The 21607-nt window shown below is 39.6% G+C and overlaps 1 protein-coding gene across 2 annotated transcripts in view; it reads right to left on the reverse strand.

Annotated features, from left to right (window-relative positions):
• LOC132849780 (zinc finger protein 585A-like) overlaps positions 1 to 21181 on the reverse strand; it is a 36190-nt gene extending 15009 nt beyond the window's left edge. Inside the window, exons 1-7 of one of the 2 annotated variants that reach the window (XM_060875640.1) lie at positions 20990 to 21181; positions 16745 to 16808; positions 16474 to 16639; positions 15352 to 15623; positions 13957 to 14024; positions 13658 to 13848; positions 9861 to 10878 (exon numbers count right to left, since the gene is read on the reverse strand). In XM_060875640.1, coding sequence (XP_060731623.1) covers positions 9861 to 10878; positions 13658 to 13848; positions 13957 to 14024; positions 15352 to 15623; positions 16474 to 16639; positions 16745 to 16798 — 1769 coding nt within the window. In that variant the 5' untranslated portion in view covers positions 16799 to 16808; positions 20990 to 21181. Of the gene's footprint in view, positions 1 to 173; positions 243 to 3957; positions 4149 to 4256; positions 4325 to 5294; positions 5567 to 5818; positions 5973 to 6077; positions 6142 to 6400; positions 6594 to 9860; positions 10879 to 13657; positions 13849 to 13956; positions 14025 to 15351; positions 15624 to 16473; positions 16640 to 16744; positions 16809 to 20989 lie in introns of those variants that run through there. The other variant, XM_060875639.1, reaches the window with a different exon arrangement.
• Between the last annotated feature and the right edge of the window lie 426 nt (positions 21182 to 21607).

Here is a 21607-nt window from a genome sequence, read left to right on the forward strand (position 1 = left end):
CATAAAATGTTAGCATATCACTTATTAATCATTTATGAACATATAGTCGTTTGGTAAATGATTAGTTCATCAATTACAAATAATTTATAATTATGTGACTTATAACTGAACATTATTATAAAGTGTTACCGTTGAAGGACCTTATCTAAATTGTAGAAAAGCATCTAACCTACCTGTGTCAAACTGCACCTGCTCTGCAGCCAGCAGCGAGGCCTCCTCTCCTTCCAGACCACCAGAGAAATCTTTTCAAACACATGGTACAATTAGTGTGAAAATTAATTTTTAAACAAAAGTCTATTGTTGTGAAATCCATCTGCATAAAACTTATACATTTTGGCATGTGAAATCATAAATATCTCTCAGAAATTCACTCTACTAGCATGCACCACTGTGTCCTGCACCACTGTATCCTGCACCACTGTGTCCTGTACCACTGTATCCTGCACCACTGTGTCCTGTACCACTGTGTCCTGCACCACTGTGTCCTGCACCACTGTGTCCTGCACCACTGTATCCTGCACCACTGTATCCTGCACCACTGTATCCTGCACCACTGTATCCTCCACCACTGTATCCTCCACCACTGCTGCTTCCTCTCTCTCTACACTCTCTCCATCAGAGCTCTCACTACCATCAGAGCTCTCACTATCTATTAGGGCCCTTGCCTGATCATATGGCACATTGACCATCTGACAGTTCCTTTAAGAACACAGACATGGTTGCTGCAAAAAATAAAATTAATAAAGGTCAAATTATCGTTTCACTATGTTATACGGCGTGTTTACGTATAATAACGAGGCAAAAAGCCAGCCAGCTTGCTTAAAGTGATGAGCATGACGGCAAAGGCAGCTACTTGTTGAACATAACGGTTTGCCTTGACATTGTAAGATAAAATCCTATCTTATCTGCAATGCACAGGGTTTAGTCCGCGTTGCAGTGGATTGTCTTGTGCTAAATTCCCCTCAGACGAGCACCAGAACTAGCGGGGGTCAAGATTTTTTTTCTTTGAGCCCCACGAAAATCACTTTAGATATCTCACCAAACATTACGAAACCAATGCATAGTGGCTAACTAAGTCAACGGCAGCCAATTTTTGTGCTTTAAATTCAAGGTTTTGAACATTTCAGTCAACAAGATAGCTACCGTCCAATGCTACAAGAACTTAGATCTAAAGAAAAATCTAGCAGCCTCAGAAACGATACATTACACCTTAGCATTAAAAGTTACCATTACTTCAAGATAAAACTGTTATATATAATATATAAACTGTTATTATATAATTCATATAACTGAATCATGAATAACCAGTGTTTTGAAGACATTTACCTCAGAAGTCGTGTTGATTCGTTGCGACTCTTAATCTTGAGGAAAAATATGCCGTGAAGCTCTCCCGCGGAGTGAAGAAGGGGTGGAGTTACGAGATTTCTTAGACAGTTGAAGTGTCCAATGGAGTTAAGAGATTTGAGCTCAAGCTATTTTCAAGACTTTAGCTTGGTTGTAACTTGACCCACATGGGGACTGACTGATAGCATCGATATGTGGAAAAAATATGAAATTGACAAAATTTGGACATAGGAGGTTTCCGCCCGACAACGACGATATCCTTCATACAGGTCTGAGGAACGTGATGTGGCAGTTTATTTCAAAGCCTGATGTTCCATACAAGGAATATAATGGAACATCCAGAATCACATAAATGTGTTTTGCTGCCCATCACCAGAAATCTTTCCAAAGTCAGGTGTATATAATATGCACTGACAGGGCTCGGTCAAGTAGGTGAGCTGGATGTTCACATCTTTATAAATACACTTAAAAAAAAACGAAGGAGACGTTAGAATGTTAGAAATCACACAGGTCTGTGAATCGGTTTCACCTGCTTTGATGCAAATGAAAGTGACATCAGGTGCAACAGCAAGACAACCCTCAAAAAGGGAATGGTGTTGCAGGTGGTGGCCACAGACAATCGCTAACTCCTTATTCTTTCTGACTGATTTATCACTAGTTTTTATCTCGTTGTCACTATTTGCAGCATGAGGCAATACCAGCAACCCAATCAGGTTGCACAGGTAGTCCAGCTACTCCAGGATGGCAATCACAATGAGGTTTGGTGTGTCTCCCAAAACAGTTTCAAGATCATGGAGGAATTACAGAGAGACAGGCTGGTTCAAGAGGGGAGCTGTACAGAGCTGTAGAAGGGCAACAACCCAGCAGGAGGACCAGTATCTGGTGGAGGAACTGGAGGAGCACTACCAGAGCCATACAAAATGACCCCCAACAGGGTACTGGTGTGCAAGTGCACCAAACAGACTCCACGAAGGTCTGACCTTCTTTAGTACGGTCAGACCTTCGTGTAAAGGTTCTAATAAAACCAGAATTGGCAGGTCCACCATTTGCTCCCAGTAGAGGTCTTCTCGGGTCTAAAGAAATGTACCAGACCCAAAGTGACCCGAATCACTTTTTACCCGAACCGGAAGTGCAGAAGACCCGACCCGAGACACACCCGATACCGACCCAACCGTTTATTTAACCCGACTGGACCCGAATGTCCAGGTCTGTTTCAACGAAAATTAGCTTACCGCCAGCTACACGATGTCGCAAGCGGTCTTGGCAAACAGAGGAGAGGTTGGAAAAGGACTCGAGTTGATGCACACATGCGAGATACAGTAGTCTGGGTCTTCTCGGGTCCGTTCGGTAAAAACACATTCATTTTAAATTACCCGAGACCCGGTGCCACTATTATTATACACGACCCGTGTCTAAGGCACACGTGAAACTTTTAGACAGCTCGGGTCTCGGGTCGGACCTCGGGTTTTCGGATCTAAGTGGACCCGTGAAGACCTCTAGCTCCCAGTTCTCTTCATGGATAAGATCAGGTTCACACTTAGAATATCTGACAGACAGGAAAGAGTCTAGCGATGCCATGGGAAATTTTGTGCTGTGTGCATATCAGCTTGACCAGTTAGGTGCTGGGTCAGTGGCTTTCTGGGAAGGAATGTCCTTGAAGGGTGACACAGACCTCTAAGTGCTAGCCAACAGTATCCTTACTGATATTAAGTACTCAGACCCCTGGCCCTCAATAGTCCCCAATAGTGTTTTAGGCAGGTGGTACATGTCAAAGTCACATTAAACATGAATGGCAGGACCTAAGGTTTCCCAGCAGAACATTTCCTATAGCATCACAGTCCCTCTGCCAACTTTCCTTCTTCTAATACTGCGTCCTGGATCCAACTCATCCAACACCACACATGACCATCCACTGGATAGAAAACGTAATTCATCAGACCAGGTCACCTTCTTCTATTGGTCCATGGTCCAGTTCTGATGCTCATGTGCCTATTTTAGGTGGTGTACATTAGTCAGCATGGGCACACTGTGCACTCCATTACAGAAAATACACTGCAATCTGTTAGGCACTGTGTGTTCTGAAGTCTTTCCATCTAAGCCAGCATTCAATTTTTCAGCAATTTGTGCTGCAGAGGCTGTTCTGTGGCATCAGACCAAGCTGGACAGTCATCGATCCACAATGAGCAGGTTGGACAAGTTTCCACATCACACAAACTGGTCACCCATAAAAAAGATGAGTACTCCAGTACTGCAGCACAATGGTGTTTGGGGGCATGGCAGAAGTGAGCATGAAGATGAATATTATTCCTATTGCTGCCATGCTAGTCAAAACAATTAACTATGGCCCCATTCATCTGCTAGAGATACCGGACATCATCAAAGGTCAACAATAGGATTAGGAGGTCATTCTGACTCCCAACCATTAAAACACAGTCTTTTGTTAAAGGCACCATCAAGAATCGTCCTGCATCCTCTTACCTTCTACCATGACGTACACATGGTACACGTACACATCTTAATCTCATCCACAACTCATTTCAGAAAGATGGTGATTAGGCATAATACTTTAAGATTATTAAAAATCTAGCATAAAATCACTAAACTAGACTTTACCATTTGCAAAGTACTTGTTACTCCAGAGGCAGTCAAACGTATGACCAAGATCTTTAGCATATTCCTCTTCGTACCACACCAAGAGCTCTTCTCCTGGGTCGACGGCTCGACAGCATCGGTACAGAATTCCTCCTTGATACATAAATGCCATGAGATTCTGCTCTCCTTTATTACGAGCACAATTCACATACCTAAGAAAATGGAGGAATAAAATGTCATGGGGAGAGAACAGTGACTGGTGGAAAGATATTTACAACAAATAAAGAAAAGTACGAAGAAATTTCCAACAATTAGCTCACCGCATCCAGTTAGCATGCATCTCTCTCTTGGCATCTACATATTTTTCACACTGACCACGTCGTGATATCTGCAAATAATTTACACATTTACATTTTATTTGTTAATACATTTTTTTTGGTATGTCTAAGCACTCCAATGTAGTTTTTTTTAACTTGGTCAGTGGCCCAGCAGTGGCAGCCTGGTGGACATGGGATTTGAACTCACAACCTTCTGATTGGTAAGCCACCGCCTTAAGTGTAGTGAAGTGACGTGACATACGGCTAAGTACGGTGACCCATACTCAGAATTCGTTCACTGCATTTAACCCATCCAAAGTGCACACACACAGCAGTGAACACACACACACCGTGAACACACACCCGGAGCAGTGGGCAGCCATTTATGCTGCGGGACCCGGGGAGCAGTTGGGGGGGTTCGGTGCCTTGCTCAAGGGCACCTCAGTCGTGGTATTGCCGGCCCGAGACTCGAACCCACAACCTTAGGGTTAGGAGTCAAACTCTCTAACCGTTAGGCCACGACTTCCCCCACATTTACAGTTACACTACCACATATTCCATTATATTAAGCTTCTAACTTTGGTGCCTTCATCTGATTAACCCAAGATCATCTGGATCTCTAAGGACTGAGGGGATTACGATCAGAGGAAGGTTAAGTTTCAAATAAAAATGTTTAAATGTAATATATTTTTCTCCTGGTCCTTATTTTAAATGGGTCATAAATAATATCAATAATTATCGATATCGACCGATATGAAACACTGATATCGTGATACAGTTTTCAGTCATATCGCCCAGCCCTAGCTCCTATGCAAAATATATGACGGTTGGATGTTATACAATATCATCACTGGAAAACAATCAGTATTAATACATGGAGACAGTAAAGTAGTTAAAATTCATGAGCTTCTTCTTCAGAATAAGGTTTGGAGCGAGTTGAATGAAAGTACCACCACTGCCCCATTGTTGCCCTACAGTAATGTACTGCATTCAACCCAAAACAAGACTTTTAATATTCATAATAAATTCATAATAACTCACCACCCAGGAGTATCTGCTGTTCATGGCGTCCTCTCTGTCCACCAGCTCTCCCTGGTAGGGTCCGAAGTGTGCACCAACTGGAACAATCTCCCCATTATTAAACACTCCCAGACCTGCGTCAGGAATATCGGAATTCCGAATCTCTAGTCCAGGAGGAAGAGTTTGTCTGGCTCGGTCAGTGACCCCCAAGGGAACAGGAGTATCAGGGATGAAGAGCGCTGGACCGTGAACCTCACACTTGTTGAAGAAGTGGGATTTGCAAAATTCACAATCTGGAAGTAGAGAAAACATAATGGAAGAAAAATTAACCAGTGTTATTTTTAATAAACTGTAACACGATCTTTCAGGTTTACTTTTTTTATCCATTACGTCAGATGATGTTTATATCCACAGATATTCCAGATTTCTTTCTGGACCTTCAGTAGAAACATCAATCAGAGAGCCGACATCACAGTATGACATTTATAGTGTGTAGGACATAATAATTAGTGTCACAGAGATCTAGAGAAGCCCTGATATCTTACAAAGGTAGAATTCACTGTCAGCTTCTTCCTTTTTAATGGAGATAACTTCAGGTGTGTTGTCAAAATCATCTCCATTGGACTCCAGAGTCTCCTCCTGCTTCACATGGAGCTCCATCCCTCTACCTGAAGTCTCTGTTTTCACATCCGCACACAACTGTTCATGAAACACAACCAGGTGATTAAAGGGGGGTGGGGGGTGGGGGGTCTGCAGGCTGCCAGCAAACTATAAAAGTTATTATATTCTGTCTTTATGTTTTACCTGTGAGGAAGCATCAGGATCCTGAGAGGAGGAGAAATTTCTGTCTAAACTCATTCTAACAGGTCTGAAAAGAGATCAACACTCATTAACACTGCTGCTATAATAAACACCAATTATTATTAACACTACTGCTACAATAAACACCAATTATTATTAACACTACTGCTACAATAAACACCAATAATCATTAACACTACTGCTATAATAAACACCAATTATTAATGTAGAGTGTACATGGCGTTATTTTGTTCCCTATCTAGGGCACTTAATAAGTGAAGGCAGGTCGATTTGGAACACAGCCACACGTCTTCTGTTTATCTTACCTGTCAGGGTTTTTAAGCAAATCGGAGTTTTCAAGCTTCAAACACAGACATAACGACGAGTATTTCTTTATATATGTATTTCTGTATATCTGTATGGAGCCAATCTTACTTAAACTCTTATTTAATGCGTTAATAATAGCTTTGTCAAGTAGCTCAGCTGCTCAGGATAAAAACCAGCAGCCTCTTTTTGTTCTTCTGCGTTTTCTGGCGATTGTAGAAGCAGCTGCTGGGCGCGTTACCGCCACCAACTGGAAGCAAGGAAGAGGGTATTGTACTCATGGCTTGAAGAAAATGATCTAAACCTCTGACAGATTCTGTCAAACAGGGACTTTTCAATAACCCTGGTAAAGCCATAGCGATTTTCAGAGTGCTCCAAAGTCTTTCTTAAACACGTGTACACTGTTCTCTGAGCCATTCTTACAGCTGCTCAGTGGCTTTCAGCTGCAATGATATAGATGACCCTACTCCAATGTGCCTTGTTGTAGCTTACAACTACTGGAGGATGTCCAGGTCCTGCTCCAAAAACAATGTGGCTTTTTATAGAGTATTGGAGTAGTTTCATTTGCAAGGCAGGAAAAGGGTTAAAGCAGAAAAGACTCTACTCTCATTTCTTGCAGCATAGCTGTCACAGAATAACACTGGTGTTTATTGTAACAGTAGTTTTAATAATAAATGGTGTTTATTACCAAAAGCAGCATCCACAAGGAAAACAAGGCGACATCAGCAACAAGCTGAGGGTGTTCAGTCTCCGTACTCTCCTGCCTGGCTTTCTAGTAGTCAATGTCCAGTCTCTAGAAAACAACCTCAATGACCTTAGGGCCAGGGTTAAGGGACATTCTAGACTGCAACCACCTGACCATGTCATCCAAGTTCTTCTAGGTTCACTGTATGGACATAATAATGGAGTCGGGGAGGTCAAGGGGTGGAATGTGTCTGATTGTAAACAAAGGCTGTTGTGACAGCACAGGCTCCTTCCCACCCAACCTGGAACTTCTGATCATCAAATCTCACCCTTTCTACCTTCCTTGGGAGTTCATCTCATAGTCGCTGACATTCAGGACACTGTTGTATGGGACCTGCATGAGTCTTTCATCCTCCAACTGACACAACACCAAGAAGATACATGCGTTGTAATGGGGGACTTTCCAAATTTCCACCAGCACATCACCTGCACCCATATGCATAGGCAATATGGCACAATCATGTCCCCTGTGTGGGAAATCGGACCATGTCATGATCTTCCTCATACCTAGAGGGTTAGAGTTAGGGTTAGGCTAAGCTAGGCTAAAGAAGGCTAAAACAGTAAGTTCTGTGGATGGCCACAAAGGTTTAAACAAAAGGTGTTTAGGTGTTTTAGTTTTTTAGCACTTCTAGATGATTTACCAGGAAATTAAAGCTGAAATTCCGTTTTGTTGTCTCCTTGATCTCACACCCAAATAACTTTTGAATTTAAACCAAAATAATTTGCTGTACCTTCTGGTTGACATTTTGGTCTCATAAAAGTAAGATGCTAAGTGCTAAATAATGCTAAATGTTTGCTAAAGAAAACTGTGAGCTAGAGTTCAGCTTACTCCCAGAAATAAATATAAATTATCAATAATTCCAACCCTTTTCTATACCAACTATCATACAGAGATGTCCTGCATCTGGTCCAAGAGAAAATCGCACTTTTCAATACATTTAATGTAATAGTGTTAAATCCAGCACAGTAATGTGATGTAATGACTTCCACTGTTGCATAATAGACACATGGTTATATTCATATACAAGAGTTAGCAAAGATTAAGGAAACCAACACAGTTTGAAACTTTCTTTTACTTGAAAAAAGAACAGAATATTTTTTACACATTTTCCTAATTTTTAGGATTCAGACACCTACAGTACAGTTGTGTACCTACCAGTTTTGGCAGCATACAGATGACACTGATGAACCTGACAGATGGTCTTAAAGTTTTCTGGGCTGATTGTTGGTATGGTTTCCACTCTCCTGACAGTATATTTGCTAGAGTACGTGACGTATTTGTCATTAAATTGTTTGAACTCAAAGTCAAAAACGTGAAACGTGTGATTAGTCATTTGCTTAACATTAAATTCCAGACTTTGTTAGTAATAAAGTAACTGTACTAGCTACCAGAACACCATGATATATGCCTTTATATCAATCTTCTATCTAGTTAAACACAAATGAAATAACACATTATTGAAAGTGAAAATTGGTTGATTTACTTGATGCATGCTAAGCTTTTATAGGCAGAAAGTTAAATGTACTAGAATACAAACCAGAGTCACCAAAGTTTTCTGCTACTTCCTTCCAAGCTTTAAGCTTCTTTAATGTCTCTATAGTCATGTGACAAATAAGATGAAAACATTTATATGATTGAAATAGATGTCCCACTCATGCCATGAAAGTGGTCAGAGGAATCATTAGAGCCAACCAACCGATTTTGTTACTTTACTACCTAAACTTTTACAACCTATTTGTTACTTACATACATAACTTACATCAAGTTAAAGAGAATCTCATCTCACGTGACTCTTGGTGAGGTCACTTTTACCAGTCAGCACTGGTGTTGAAATCATGTTTTACACTGAAACCGTCACCGAAGACGTTGTCGCTTGCTAGTGTGAATGCTATTTAAAGTCAAAGGTAAACATTAAAGGTGGGGTCTCCGTTGTTTGAGAAATGCTTCAGAAAATGGAAACAGAGTCGGGCCGACAAACAAAACAAAAACAAAACAAACGTGTAGCCAATGAGCAGAAAGGGGCGTGTCTTGTCAATATGGGCGGAGACAGTGTTCAGTGCACATGTGTGACATTAGCAGAAAGCGGTTTTAACATTGACATGGAGGATAAAAACAAAGAAAGAAAGCGAAGAAAGGCTTACGATAAGGTAAGAAGTAGGACGTGTTAATATAGGATCAGCTTTCCAGCTCTGGAGAGAACTGAAGGAGCAGGAAGGCCTGTGATGGGACGCCGAGGTCACTTTTTTCCTTCTCGATAGGTGAGTAACGTTGGTTTTTTCTTTGTTACACAGAACTAATATATGCCTTTGTCCTTTACATGATTATGCTTGTGTGTCATTTTTGCTTGTTTGTTTATCTGCAATCGTATTGTTCTTCCCTTCAGCTATGATAAAGACACATTTCTTTCTATTAGTTGCCTGGGTTACGTATGTATGTGTGGGCGGAGCTATCAGTACAGGGGTGGGACCCATTTGGGTTAGGGCGTGTTTGTTTTGGTGATTTCAAATGTCAACATTGCCTTTCAAACAACGGAGACCCCACCTTTAAAACTGGAATATGAATCCATCAAATAACAGTGAATGCTTTTTGTCTTCCACAGCGAAAAATGTTACACAGATCATTATAAGCCAGAAAAGGAATGATAAGGTCATATTTAATTTGATAAATAATTCAAATAATGTAACGGCTCTGCATTAGTGCACTTGTGGGTCTTAAACGTAAGTGAATAAGTAAAGCTCTTCCCACACTGTGAGCAGTGATACGGCTTCTCTCCTGTGTGAATGCGCTGGTGTAGCTGGAGAGTACTTTGCTGAGAGAAGTTCTTCCCACACTGTGAGCAGTGATACGGTTTCTCTCCTGTATGTGTGCGCTGATGTCGTTGGAGATGACTCTGATGATTAAAGCTCTTCTCACACTGAGAGCAGCGATACGGCTTCTCTCCCGTGTGAGTGCGCAGGTGTCGTTGGAGATGACTCTGATGAGTAAAGCTCTTCCCGCACTCTGAGCATTGATACGGCTTCTCTCCAGTGTGAATGCGCTGATGGACATGAAGATGACTCTGTAGAGTAAAACTTTTCCCGCACTCTGAGCAGTGATACGGCTTCTCTCCTGTGTGAATGCGCTGATGGACGTGGAGATTACTCTTTTGATTAAAGCGCTTTCCACACTCTGAGCAATGATACGGTTTCTCTCCTGTGTGAATGCGCTGGTGTAGCTGGAGATGACTCTGATGTGTAAAGCTCTTCCCGCACTGTGTGCAGTGATACGGCTTCTCTCCGGTATGAATGCGCTGGTGTTGGCGGAGATCACTTTTTTGAATAAAACTCTTTTCGCATTCTGAGCAGTGATACGGCTTCTCACCTGTGTGAATGCGCTGGTGTTTTCGGAGATTGCTCTTTTTATTAAAACTCTTACCACACTGTAAGCAGTGATACATCATCTCCCCGGCTTGACTGCACTGATATGTTTTCGGAGCACTCGGACGAGTAAAGCTGTTGCCGCTACCTGAGCAAACGCTTTTCTTCTGTGTTTCTTTCTGAGAGGTGTTGAAACTAAGAGCAACAGATGTTTGCTGATTACTGGAGCTATTCATGGGCATCTGACTCTCTCCTGATTTGTGCCTCAAATCCTCTTCGTAGTGGAAGCTCTGGATGTGTTTGTTGAGGTAAATTTGAGATGTATAATAAAGTGGACAAAATGAGCAGGAGAAAAGTTGAAATGCAGATTTCTTTACTTCTAGAGTAGAGAAAGACAAAACGAGGGGAAAAAGAACATTAGAAACAAACAATAAAAAATAACACTTGGTAGGTTAACCAAGCACTAAAATGGCTTGATAAGTAAAAAGATATATTATATAATATAGTGTGGTTAGATCTCGCAAACAGGTATGGGTCTGTCCCACACCAGCTCATCAGGTTTGCCCTCAACTTCTTCCATATTCCACCATGTATTCAGAGTATCATAACCAACTAGTTCGACAACCTCCATGTCTTCTACGCAACCTCGGAATTTATTACTGGGTGGCAGCAAGTTGAGAAAGGAATAGACATGGGATGCTTCATCTCTCCCATACTCTTCACAACAGCTTTCGAGGTCATTCTTATTGGAGGAAGACAGTCAGTCTACGGAGCTACATGGATGACGTCACCACTCTCCTTCAGACGGTCGGCATGTACCAACAGGCTACTGAAAAGGCTCGAAGACTTGCTCGCATGGGCCAGGATGAACATAAAACCATCCAAGTGACGTAGCCTTTTCATTCAAAAAGGAGTCAGGAAAGACAACATCTCCTTCTCAGTGAGTGGTGAGAAGATCCCATGCTTGATAGACCAACCAGTGAAAAGCCTGGGAAGGCTCTACACTGCCGATCTGTCAGACAAACACATGGCTTCCTCCATAATCACACAACTAACTGGTGGTTTAAAGAATATAGACGAAAGCCCGCTACCAGGCAAATTCAAGGTCTGGTGCTACCAGTTCACTTTATACTATCGCTTGCTGTGGCCCTTGAAGTTATGCGAGATCACCTCATCGACAGTCCTGAAGATGGACACGAAGGCAAATAATTACATCCGGAAGTGGCTCGGCCTTCCCCAATGCCTGTCCACTTCAGCTCTGTTTGGGAAGAACATCTTGAGGCTTCCGATGAAAACCATCAGCTTCGGCTATAAACTGGAAAAGGGTGAGGCTGCTCTTTGAGCTGAAAGACTCTCCCGACCCAGTAGTACAAAATGCCAATGCCCAAGTTCGTACCGGAAGAAAATGGGATGCGCATCAAGCAGTGAATCAGGCCACAACTCATCTGACACTCCAAGAAGTAGTGGGATTGACACAGCATGGCAGGGCAGGCTTCGGATGGACAACATCAAACAGTACGTGGTCCAAAGCCACAAAGAAAGAGAGGAAAAGTCTGATTGTTCAGGAGATCATGACGGAGGAAGGGGAAAGCTATAGGGTCAAAGCGGTGAGTCAATCCCAGCAAGGGAAATGGACAACTGTGAGGCCGTAATCGATAGGACCATCACCTGGGCCGACTTGTGGAAGCTGCCCCAAGCAAGGCTAAGTTTCTTGATCAGGGCTACGTATGATACCCTGCCAAGCCCCCAGAACCTGCACTGCTGGTATGGCACAGAAGAGTGTTGCCAGCTCTGTGGCCACCAGAGTCCCAGCCTTCAACACATCCTCTCTGGCGGTAAGACTGCTTTGACTGAGGGCCAGTATGGGTGGCGCCATGACCGCATCCTGTGAAAGCTAGCAGAGGTAATTGAAGCACGCAGACTCAAAGTGAATAAAGCCAGCATGACAACATCATACAAGTCCATTCAATTTGTTAGGCAAGGGGGAGGGGCACTAAGCAGCTTCGTGCGGGAGAGGTCCCTCTTGTCATCAGGAGGTGAATGGGACCTGAGAGCCGATCTTGGTCGCCAATTGAAGTTCCCACAGCAGATTGTCATAACATCCCTTCGACCCAACATAGTAATCTGGTCCACCTCCACAAAGACTGGCATCATGGCCAAGCTAACTGTGCCATGGGAAGATGGGTTGGAGGCAGCATTTGAGAGGAAAAGGGAGAAGTACGCAGAGCTTACATCCGCATGCACACAAGCTGGGTGGTGAGCATATACCTTTCCAGTGGAGGTTGGTTGCAGGGGCTTCACCGGAACCTCCACGCAGTGTTTCCTTGAGACTCTCGGTGTCAGAGGCGCCAAGCTGCAGAAGGCCCTGAAAGACCTGGCAGAGGAGGCAGAAAAGACAAGGCTTGGGGGAGAGATGGCTTCTTGCTACGCAGAAAAGACAAGGCTTGGGGGAGAGATGGATCCTAGGGCAGCTGCAGGGGGTGGCAGGGAGACGTCCCTGCCGCTGCTCCACCACCTAGAGATGTTCCGGGATTAAAGGAGCAAAACATCAAGGATGGGTGGCTCCCGGCTGATGACCCTGCAGTAGCCTCCCCGGCACTGGCGGAAGTGCGTCTGGCAGAAATGCCTTGCAGGTAGTCTTACCTGTGCGTACATCAGTCCAAGAAGCACCAGTTAAGATAAGGCAGGTTCAGATGTGCCCCTTTTCCACCGAGGCAGTTTTAGTGCTGGTTCGGAGCCTAATTTAGAACCAGTGCTTTCTTTTTCGACAGCCAAAGCACCGGCTCTGAACCAAGAAAAGTGGTTCTTAAGTAGCACCAAAACGTTGCTGGTCTAGACTTAAGAACCGCTTGTGTCAGGAGCTGTGGGCGGGGCTGGGGGCGGGGTTACTGTTAGCAGCTTTGATAATGTGCCTTAAGTAGGGGCTGGGGGCAGGGTTACTGTTAGCACCTTTGAAAATGTACCTTAAGTAGGGGCTGGGGGCGGGGCTACTGTTAGCACATTTGATAATGTACCTTAAGTATACTAATGTTTATTATCTTAATCTCATCCACAACTCATTTCAGAAAGATGGTGATTTGGCATAATACTCTAAGATTATTATTTAATCATGTTTTAAGCCCAAACATCTATCATAAAATCACTAAACTAGACTTTACCATTTGCAGAGTACTTTTTATTCCAGAGGCAGTCAAACGTATGACCAAGATCTTTAGCATATTCCTCTTCGTACCACACCAAGAGCTCTTGTCCTGGGTCGACGGCTCGACAGCATCGGTACAGAATCCCTCCTTGATACATAAATGCCATGAGATTCTGCTCTCCTTTATTACGAGCACAATTCACATACCTAAGAAAATGGAGGAATAAAATGTCATGGGGAGAGAACAGTGACTGGTGGAAAGATATTTACAACAAATAAAGAAAAGTACGAAGAAATTTCCAACAATTAGCTCACCGCATCCAGTTAGCATGCATCTCTCTTTTGGCATCTACATATTTTTCACACTGACCACGTCGTGATATCTGCAAATAATTTACACATTTACATTTTATTTGTTAATACATTTTTTGGTATGTCTAAGCACTCCAATGTACTTTTTTAACTTGGTCAGGGGCCCAGCAGTGGCAGCCTGGTGGACATGGGATTTGAACTCACAACCTTCTGATTGGTAAGCCACCGCCTTAAACGTTACCCTACCACATATACCGTTATATTAAGCTTCTAACTTTGGTGCCTTCATCTGATTAACCCAAGATCATCTGGATCTCTAAGATTTTTGTGACACCTCAAGACCACAATGCAATCTGTGAAGCATGCTGGTGGCAGCACCATTATTTGGTGAGGCTGCTTCACGTCTATTCGGCAGTCAAGCTAGAGGGAGTCATAGCTCCAAATACTGAACTATTCTGGTACAAAACCTATTAGATAACAAAGCCTGTTAGATTCCTGAAGATGGCTTCTGAAGTAGATCAATGTTTTGAAATGGCCTCGTCAGAGACCAGGTCTATATTCAAAAGAAAACCTGTGGAATGACTTAAAAAACTTTGTACATCACCAAAAAAAAAAAAGTCAGTTTATTAGGTGTGTGTAGACTTTTGATATCCAGTGCAACTTATACTTAAATATTGAGGTGTTAAAATGTTGAGCTCCTATTAGGGCTGGGCGATAAAACGATAACGATATGTATCGCGATAGACACGTGATCGATATCAATAAAAAATGTGTTCAATAAAACGTTCTATATTTTTTATTCTTTGTCGGAAGGAAACAGAGGTTGGGAAGCAGGTTTGGTTGCATTAACAAAAGCACTCACTCTCTGGTAACCTAGCAACGTAGGGAGTGACACAAACAGCCAATCATGTAACAGTATCATGTTTGTTTGCGCCATATCGTTGTGTCGTGCTGGTCTGCTGGATTCCTCTTCAGTAACCGGCGACTGATAAGCAGAAAATGAGCCGCAGCGAGCGAGGAAATTGTAAATGAAAGAGGAAAAGTCTCTCTTTTTCTCCTGGTCCTTATTTTAAATGGGTCATAAAAGATATCAATAATTATCGATATCGACCGATATGAAACACTGATATCGTGATACAGTTTTCAGTCATATCGCCCAGCCCTAGCTCCTATGCAAAATATATGACGGTTGGATGTTATACAATATCATCACTGGAAAACAATCAGTATTATTACATGGAGACAGTAGTTAAAATCCATGAGCTTCTTCTTCAGAATAAGGTTTGGAGCGAGTTGAATGAAAGTACCACCACTGCCCCATTGTTGCCCCACAGTAATGTACTGCACTCAACCCAAAACAAGACTTTTAATATTCATAATAAATTCATAATAACTCACCACCCAGGAGTATCTGCTGTTCATGGCGTCCTCTCGGTCCACCAGCTCTCCCTGGTAGGGTCCGAAGTGTGCACCAACTGGAACAATCTCCCCATTATTAAACACTCCCAGACCTGCGTCAGGAATATCGGAATTCCGAATCTCTAGTCCAGGAGGAAGAGTTTGTCTGGCTCGGTCAGTGACCCCCAAGGGAACAGGAGTATCAGGGATGAAGAGCGCTGGACCGTGAACCTCACACTTGTTGAAGAAGTGAGATTTGCAAAATTCACAATCTGGAAGTAGAGAAAACATAATGGAAGAAAAATTAACCAGTGTTATTTTTAATAAACTGTAACACGATCTTTCAGGTTTACTTTTTTTATCCATTACGTCAGATGATGTTTATATCCCCAGATATTCCAGATTTCTCAGGCAAGTGAAGTGATGATAGGAACACTGTTTGATGAAAGTTCCTTATAGACACTTTTATTACATGTTTTTCTGGCCATTTTACACAAGCAGTAATCCACTGTAACACCTCTCACTCTCTCTCACTCATCTTCTACCGCTTATCCGAACTACCTCGGGTCACGGGGAGCCTGTGCCTATCTCAGGCGTCATCGGGCATCAAGGCAGGATACACCCTGGACGGAGTGCCAACCCATCTCAGGGCACACACACACACTCTCTCATTCACTCACACAATCACACACTACGGACAATTTTCCAGAGATGCCAATCAACCTACCATGCATGTCTTTGGACCGGGGGAGGAAACCGGAGTACCCGGAGGAAACCCCCGAGGCACGGGGAGAACATGCAAACTCCACACACACAAGGTGGAGGCGGGAATCAAACCCCCAACCCTGGAGGTGTGAGGCGAACGTGCTAACCACTAAGACACCGTGCACCCTTACTGTAACACCTGCCCTTTATAATTATTTTACACAATGAGGATTTCAGGTCTGTAGCCCAGTCGTTGTCAGTTTCTCAGAATAACTACAATAGCTTCAGTAGAAACCTTCAGAAATAGACCTTCAGTAGAAACATCAATCAGAGAGTCGACATCACAGTATGACATTTATAGTGTGTAGGACATAATAATTAGTGTCACAGAGATCTAGAGAAGCCCTGATATCTTACAAAGGTAGAATTCACTGTCAGCTTCTTCCTCTTTAATGGAGATAACTTCAGGTGTGTTGTCAAAATCATCTCCATGGTGGTAGACGTTGGACTCCAGAGTCTCCTCCTGCTTCACATGGAGCTCCATCCCTCTACCTGAAGTCTCTGTTTTCACATCCGCACACAACTGTTCATGAAACACAACCAGGTGATTAAAGGGGGGTGGGGGGTGGGGGGTCTGCAGGCTGCCAGCAAACTATAAAAGTTATTATATTCTGTCTTTATGTTTTACCTGTGAGGAAGCATCAGGATCCTGAGAGGAGGAGAAATTTCTGTCTGAACTCATTCTAACAGGTCTGAAAAGAGATCAACACTCATTAACACTGCTGCTATAATAAACACCAATTATTATTAACACTACTGTTACAATAAACACCAATTATTATTAACACTACTGTCACAATAAACACCAAATATTATTAACACTACTGTTACAATAAACACCAATTATTATTAACACTACTGCTATAATAAACACCAATAATTATTAACACTACTGCTATAATAAACACCAATTATTATTAACACTACTGCTATAATAAACACCAATAATTATTAACACTACTGCTATAATAAACACCAATAATTATTAACACTACTGCTATAATAAACACCAATTATTATTAACACTGCTGCTACAATAAACACCAATTATTATTATTAACACTACTGTCACAATAAACACCAAATATTATTAACACTACTGTTACAATAAACACCAATTATTATTAACACTACTGCTATAATAAACACCAATAATTATTAACACTACTGCTATAATAAACACCAATAATTATTAACACTACTGCTATAATAAACACCAATTATTATTAACACTACTGCTATAATAAACACCAATAATTATTAACACTACTGCTATAATAAACACCAATTATTATTAACACTGCTGCTACAATAAACACCAATTATTATTATTAACACTACTGTCACAATAAACACCAAATATTATTAACACTACTGTTACAATAAACACCAATTATTATTAACACTACTGCTATAATAAACACCAATAATTATTAACACTACTGCTATAATAAACACCAATAATTATTAACACTACTGCTATAATAAACACCAATTATTATTAACACTACTGCTATAATAAACACCAATAATTATTAACACTACTGCTATAATAAACACCAATAATTATTAACACTACTGCTATAATAAACACCAATTATTATTAACACTACTGCTATAATAAACACCAATAATTATTAACACTACTGCTATAATAAACACCAATAATTATTAACACTACTGCTATAATAAACACCAATTATTATTAACACTGCTGCTACAATAAACACCAATTATTATTATTAACACTACTGTCACAATAAACACCAAATATTATTAACACTACTGTTACAATAAACACCAATTATTATTAACACTACTGCTATAATAAACAGCAATAATTATTAACACTACTGCTATAATAAACAGCAATAATTATTAACACTACTGCTATAATAAACACCAATAATTATTAACACTACTGCTACAATAAACACCAATAATTATTAACACTACTGCTATAATAAACACCAATAATTATTAACACTACTGCTATAATAAACACCAATTATTATTAACACTACTGCTATAATAAACACCAATAATTATTAACACTACTGCTATAATAAACACCAATAATTATTAACACTACTGCTATAATAAACACCAATTATTATTAACACTGCTGCTACAATAAACACCAATTATTATTATTAACACTACTGTCACAATAAACACCAAATATTATTAACACTACTGTTACAATAAACACCAATTATTATTAACACTACTGCTATAATAAACACCAATAATTATTAACACTACTGCTATAATAAACACCAATTATTATTAACACTACTGCTATAATAAACACCAATTATTATTAACACTACTGCTATAATAAACACCAATAATTATTAACACTACTGCTATAATAAACACCAATTATTATTAACACTGCTGCTACAATAAACACCAATTATTATTATTAACACTACTGTCACAATAAACACCAAATATTATTAACACTACTGTTACAATAAACACCAATTATTATTAACACTACTGCTATAATAAACACCAATAATTATTAACACTACTGCTATAATAAACACCAATAATTATTAACACTACTGCTATAATAAACACCAATTATTATTAACACTACTGCTATAATAAACACCAATAATTATTAACACTACTGCTATAATAAACACCAATAATTATTAACACTACTGCTATAATAAACACCAATTATTATTAACACTACTGCTATAATAAACACCAATAATTATTAACACTACTGCTATAATAAACACCAATAATTATTAACACTACTGCTATAATAAACACCAATAATTATTAACACTACTGCTATAATAAACACCAATAATTATTAACACTACTGCTATAATAAACACCAATTATTATTAACACTGCTGCTACAATAAACACCAATTATTATTATTAACACTACTGTCACAATAAACACCAAATATTATTAACACTACTGTTACAATAAACACCAATTATTATTAACACTACTGCTATAATAAACACCAATAATTATTAACACTACTGCTATAATAAACACCAATTATTATTAACACTACTGTCACAATAAACACCAATTATTATTAACACTACTGTCACAATAAACACCAAATATTATTAACACTACTGTTACAATAAACACCAATTATTATTAACACTACTGCTATAATAAACACCAATAATTATTAACACTACTGCTATAATAAACACCAATTATTATTAACACTACTGCTATAATAAACACCAATAATTATTAACACTACTGCTATAATAAACACCAATTATTATTAACACTGCTGCTACAATAAACACCAATTATTATTATTAACACTACTGTCACAATAAACACCAAATATTATTAACACTACTGTTACAATAAACACCAATTATTATTAACACTACTGCTATAATAAACACCAATAATTATTAACACTACTGCTATAATAAACACCAATAATTATTAACACTACTGCTATAATAAACACCAATTATTATTAACACTACTGCTATAATAAACACCAATAATTATTAACACTACTGCTATAATAAACACCAATTATTATTAACACTGCTGCTACAATAAACACCAATTATTATTATTAACACTACTGTCACAATAAACACCAAATATTATTAACACTACTGTTACAATAAACACCAATTATTATTAACACTACTGCTATAATAAACACCAATAATTATTAACACTACTGCTATAATAAACACCAATAATTATTAACACTACTGCTATAATAAACACCAATTATTATTAACACTACTGCTATAATAAACACCAATAATTATTAACACTACTGCTATAATAAACACCAATAATTATTAACACTACTGCTATAATAAACACCAATTATTATTAACACTACTGCTATAATAAACACCAATAATTATTAACACTACTGCTATAATAAACACCAATAATTATTAACACTACTGCTATAATAAACACCAATTATTATTAACACTGCTGCTACAATAAACACCAATTATTATTATTAACACTACTGTCACAATAAACACCAAATATTATTAACACTACTGTTACAATAAACACCAATTATTATTAACACTACTGCTATAATAAACACCAATAATTATTAACACTACTGCTATAATAAACACCAATAATTATTAACACTACTGCTACAATAAACACCAATAATTATTAACACTACTGCTATAATAAACACCAATAATTATTAACACTACTGCTATAATAAACACCAATTATTATTAACACTACTGCTATAATAAACACCAATAATTATTAACACTACTGCTATAATAAACACCAATAATTATTAACACTACTGCTATAATAAACACCAATTATTATTAACACTGCTGCTACAATAAACACCAATTATTATTATTAACACTACTGTCACAATAAACACCAAATATTATTAACACTACTGTTACAATAAACACCAATTATTATTAACACTACTGCTATAATAAACACCAATAATTATTAACACTACTGCTATAATAAACACCAATTATTATTAACACTACTGCTATAATAAACACCAATAATTATTAACACTACTGCTATAATAAACACCAATTATTATTAACACTGCTGCTACAATAAACACCAATTATTATTATTAACACTACTGTTACAATAAACACCAAATATTATTGATTAACTTTATTTATTTAAGAGAACATGCCTCGGGAACAGATTAGAACAATATCAATAAAACAACTCGATAGGGCCGCACACAAATCCCCCCCGGAGGGATACCTAGTGCACTACATAGGGTGCGCACGCGCCTGTTTCCCTGCTCTACCTAGTGCCCTTCAGTAGTGAAGTATAGCTGCATTTGGGACACAGCCACACGTCTGTTTATCTTACCTCAGGGTTTAAAGCAGGAAGGCGTTTTAAATCATCAAGCACACACAGAGCTATTATTTCTAGCTGAATCAAATCTAAAACTGTCGGAAGTCATTTAATTTAAAAATTATTAGCGGGGGCAAATAGCTTAGCTTTTCAGGCTAGAAACCTGCAGCGTCTTTCCTTACTTCCTCAGTGTTTTTTGGCGATTGGTGAAGCAGCTACTGGGCGCGTTGTCGCCACCATCTGGATAGGAGGAACCCGACCGCGTGTAATAGAGAGGTTTGTGTCCCAACTGTACCCAATGTACCCAAAGTTGTTGTGATCACTGATCAGGCAGACACAGAATGAAAAGAAATAAACAATCTTTATTTTCACAGTGAATGTTTCACAATATCAGAACGCACTGACAGAACCATATACTTTTATTCACATACGCACAGGGGCCAGTGGGCTAGAGCCCAACACAATACTATCACACCAAGCTCCAAAGCAGGGGACAGGCTGGAACACTCAATGATGGCCAGAGGCTACTCTAAAAAAAAGTTGGAAGGAACCTTAGACAGCACACCACCAGTGAACACACCAAATACACACCGGAAAACCGCCATCAGTGCACAACAGCCCTGAGATAAGGAA

The sequence above is a fragment of the Tachysurus vachellii genome, chromosome 8 (assembly GCF_030014155.1).
Source record: "Tachysurus vachellii isolate PV-2020 chromosome 8, HZAU_Pvac_v1, whole genome shotgun sequence".
Taxonomy (NCBI): Eukaryota; Metazoa; Chordata; class Actinopteri; order Siluriformes; family Bagridae; genus Tachysurus; species Tachysurus vachellii.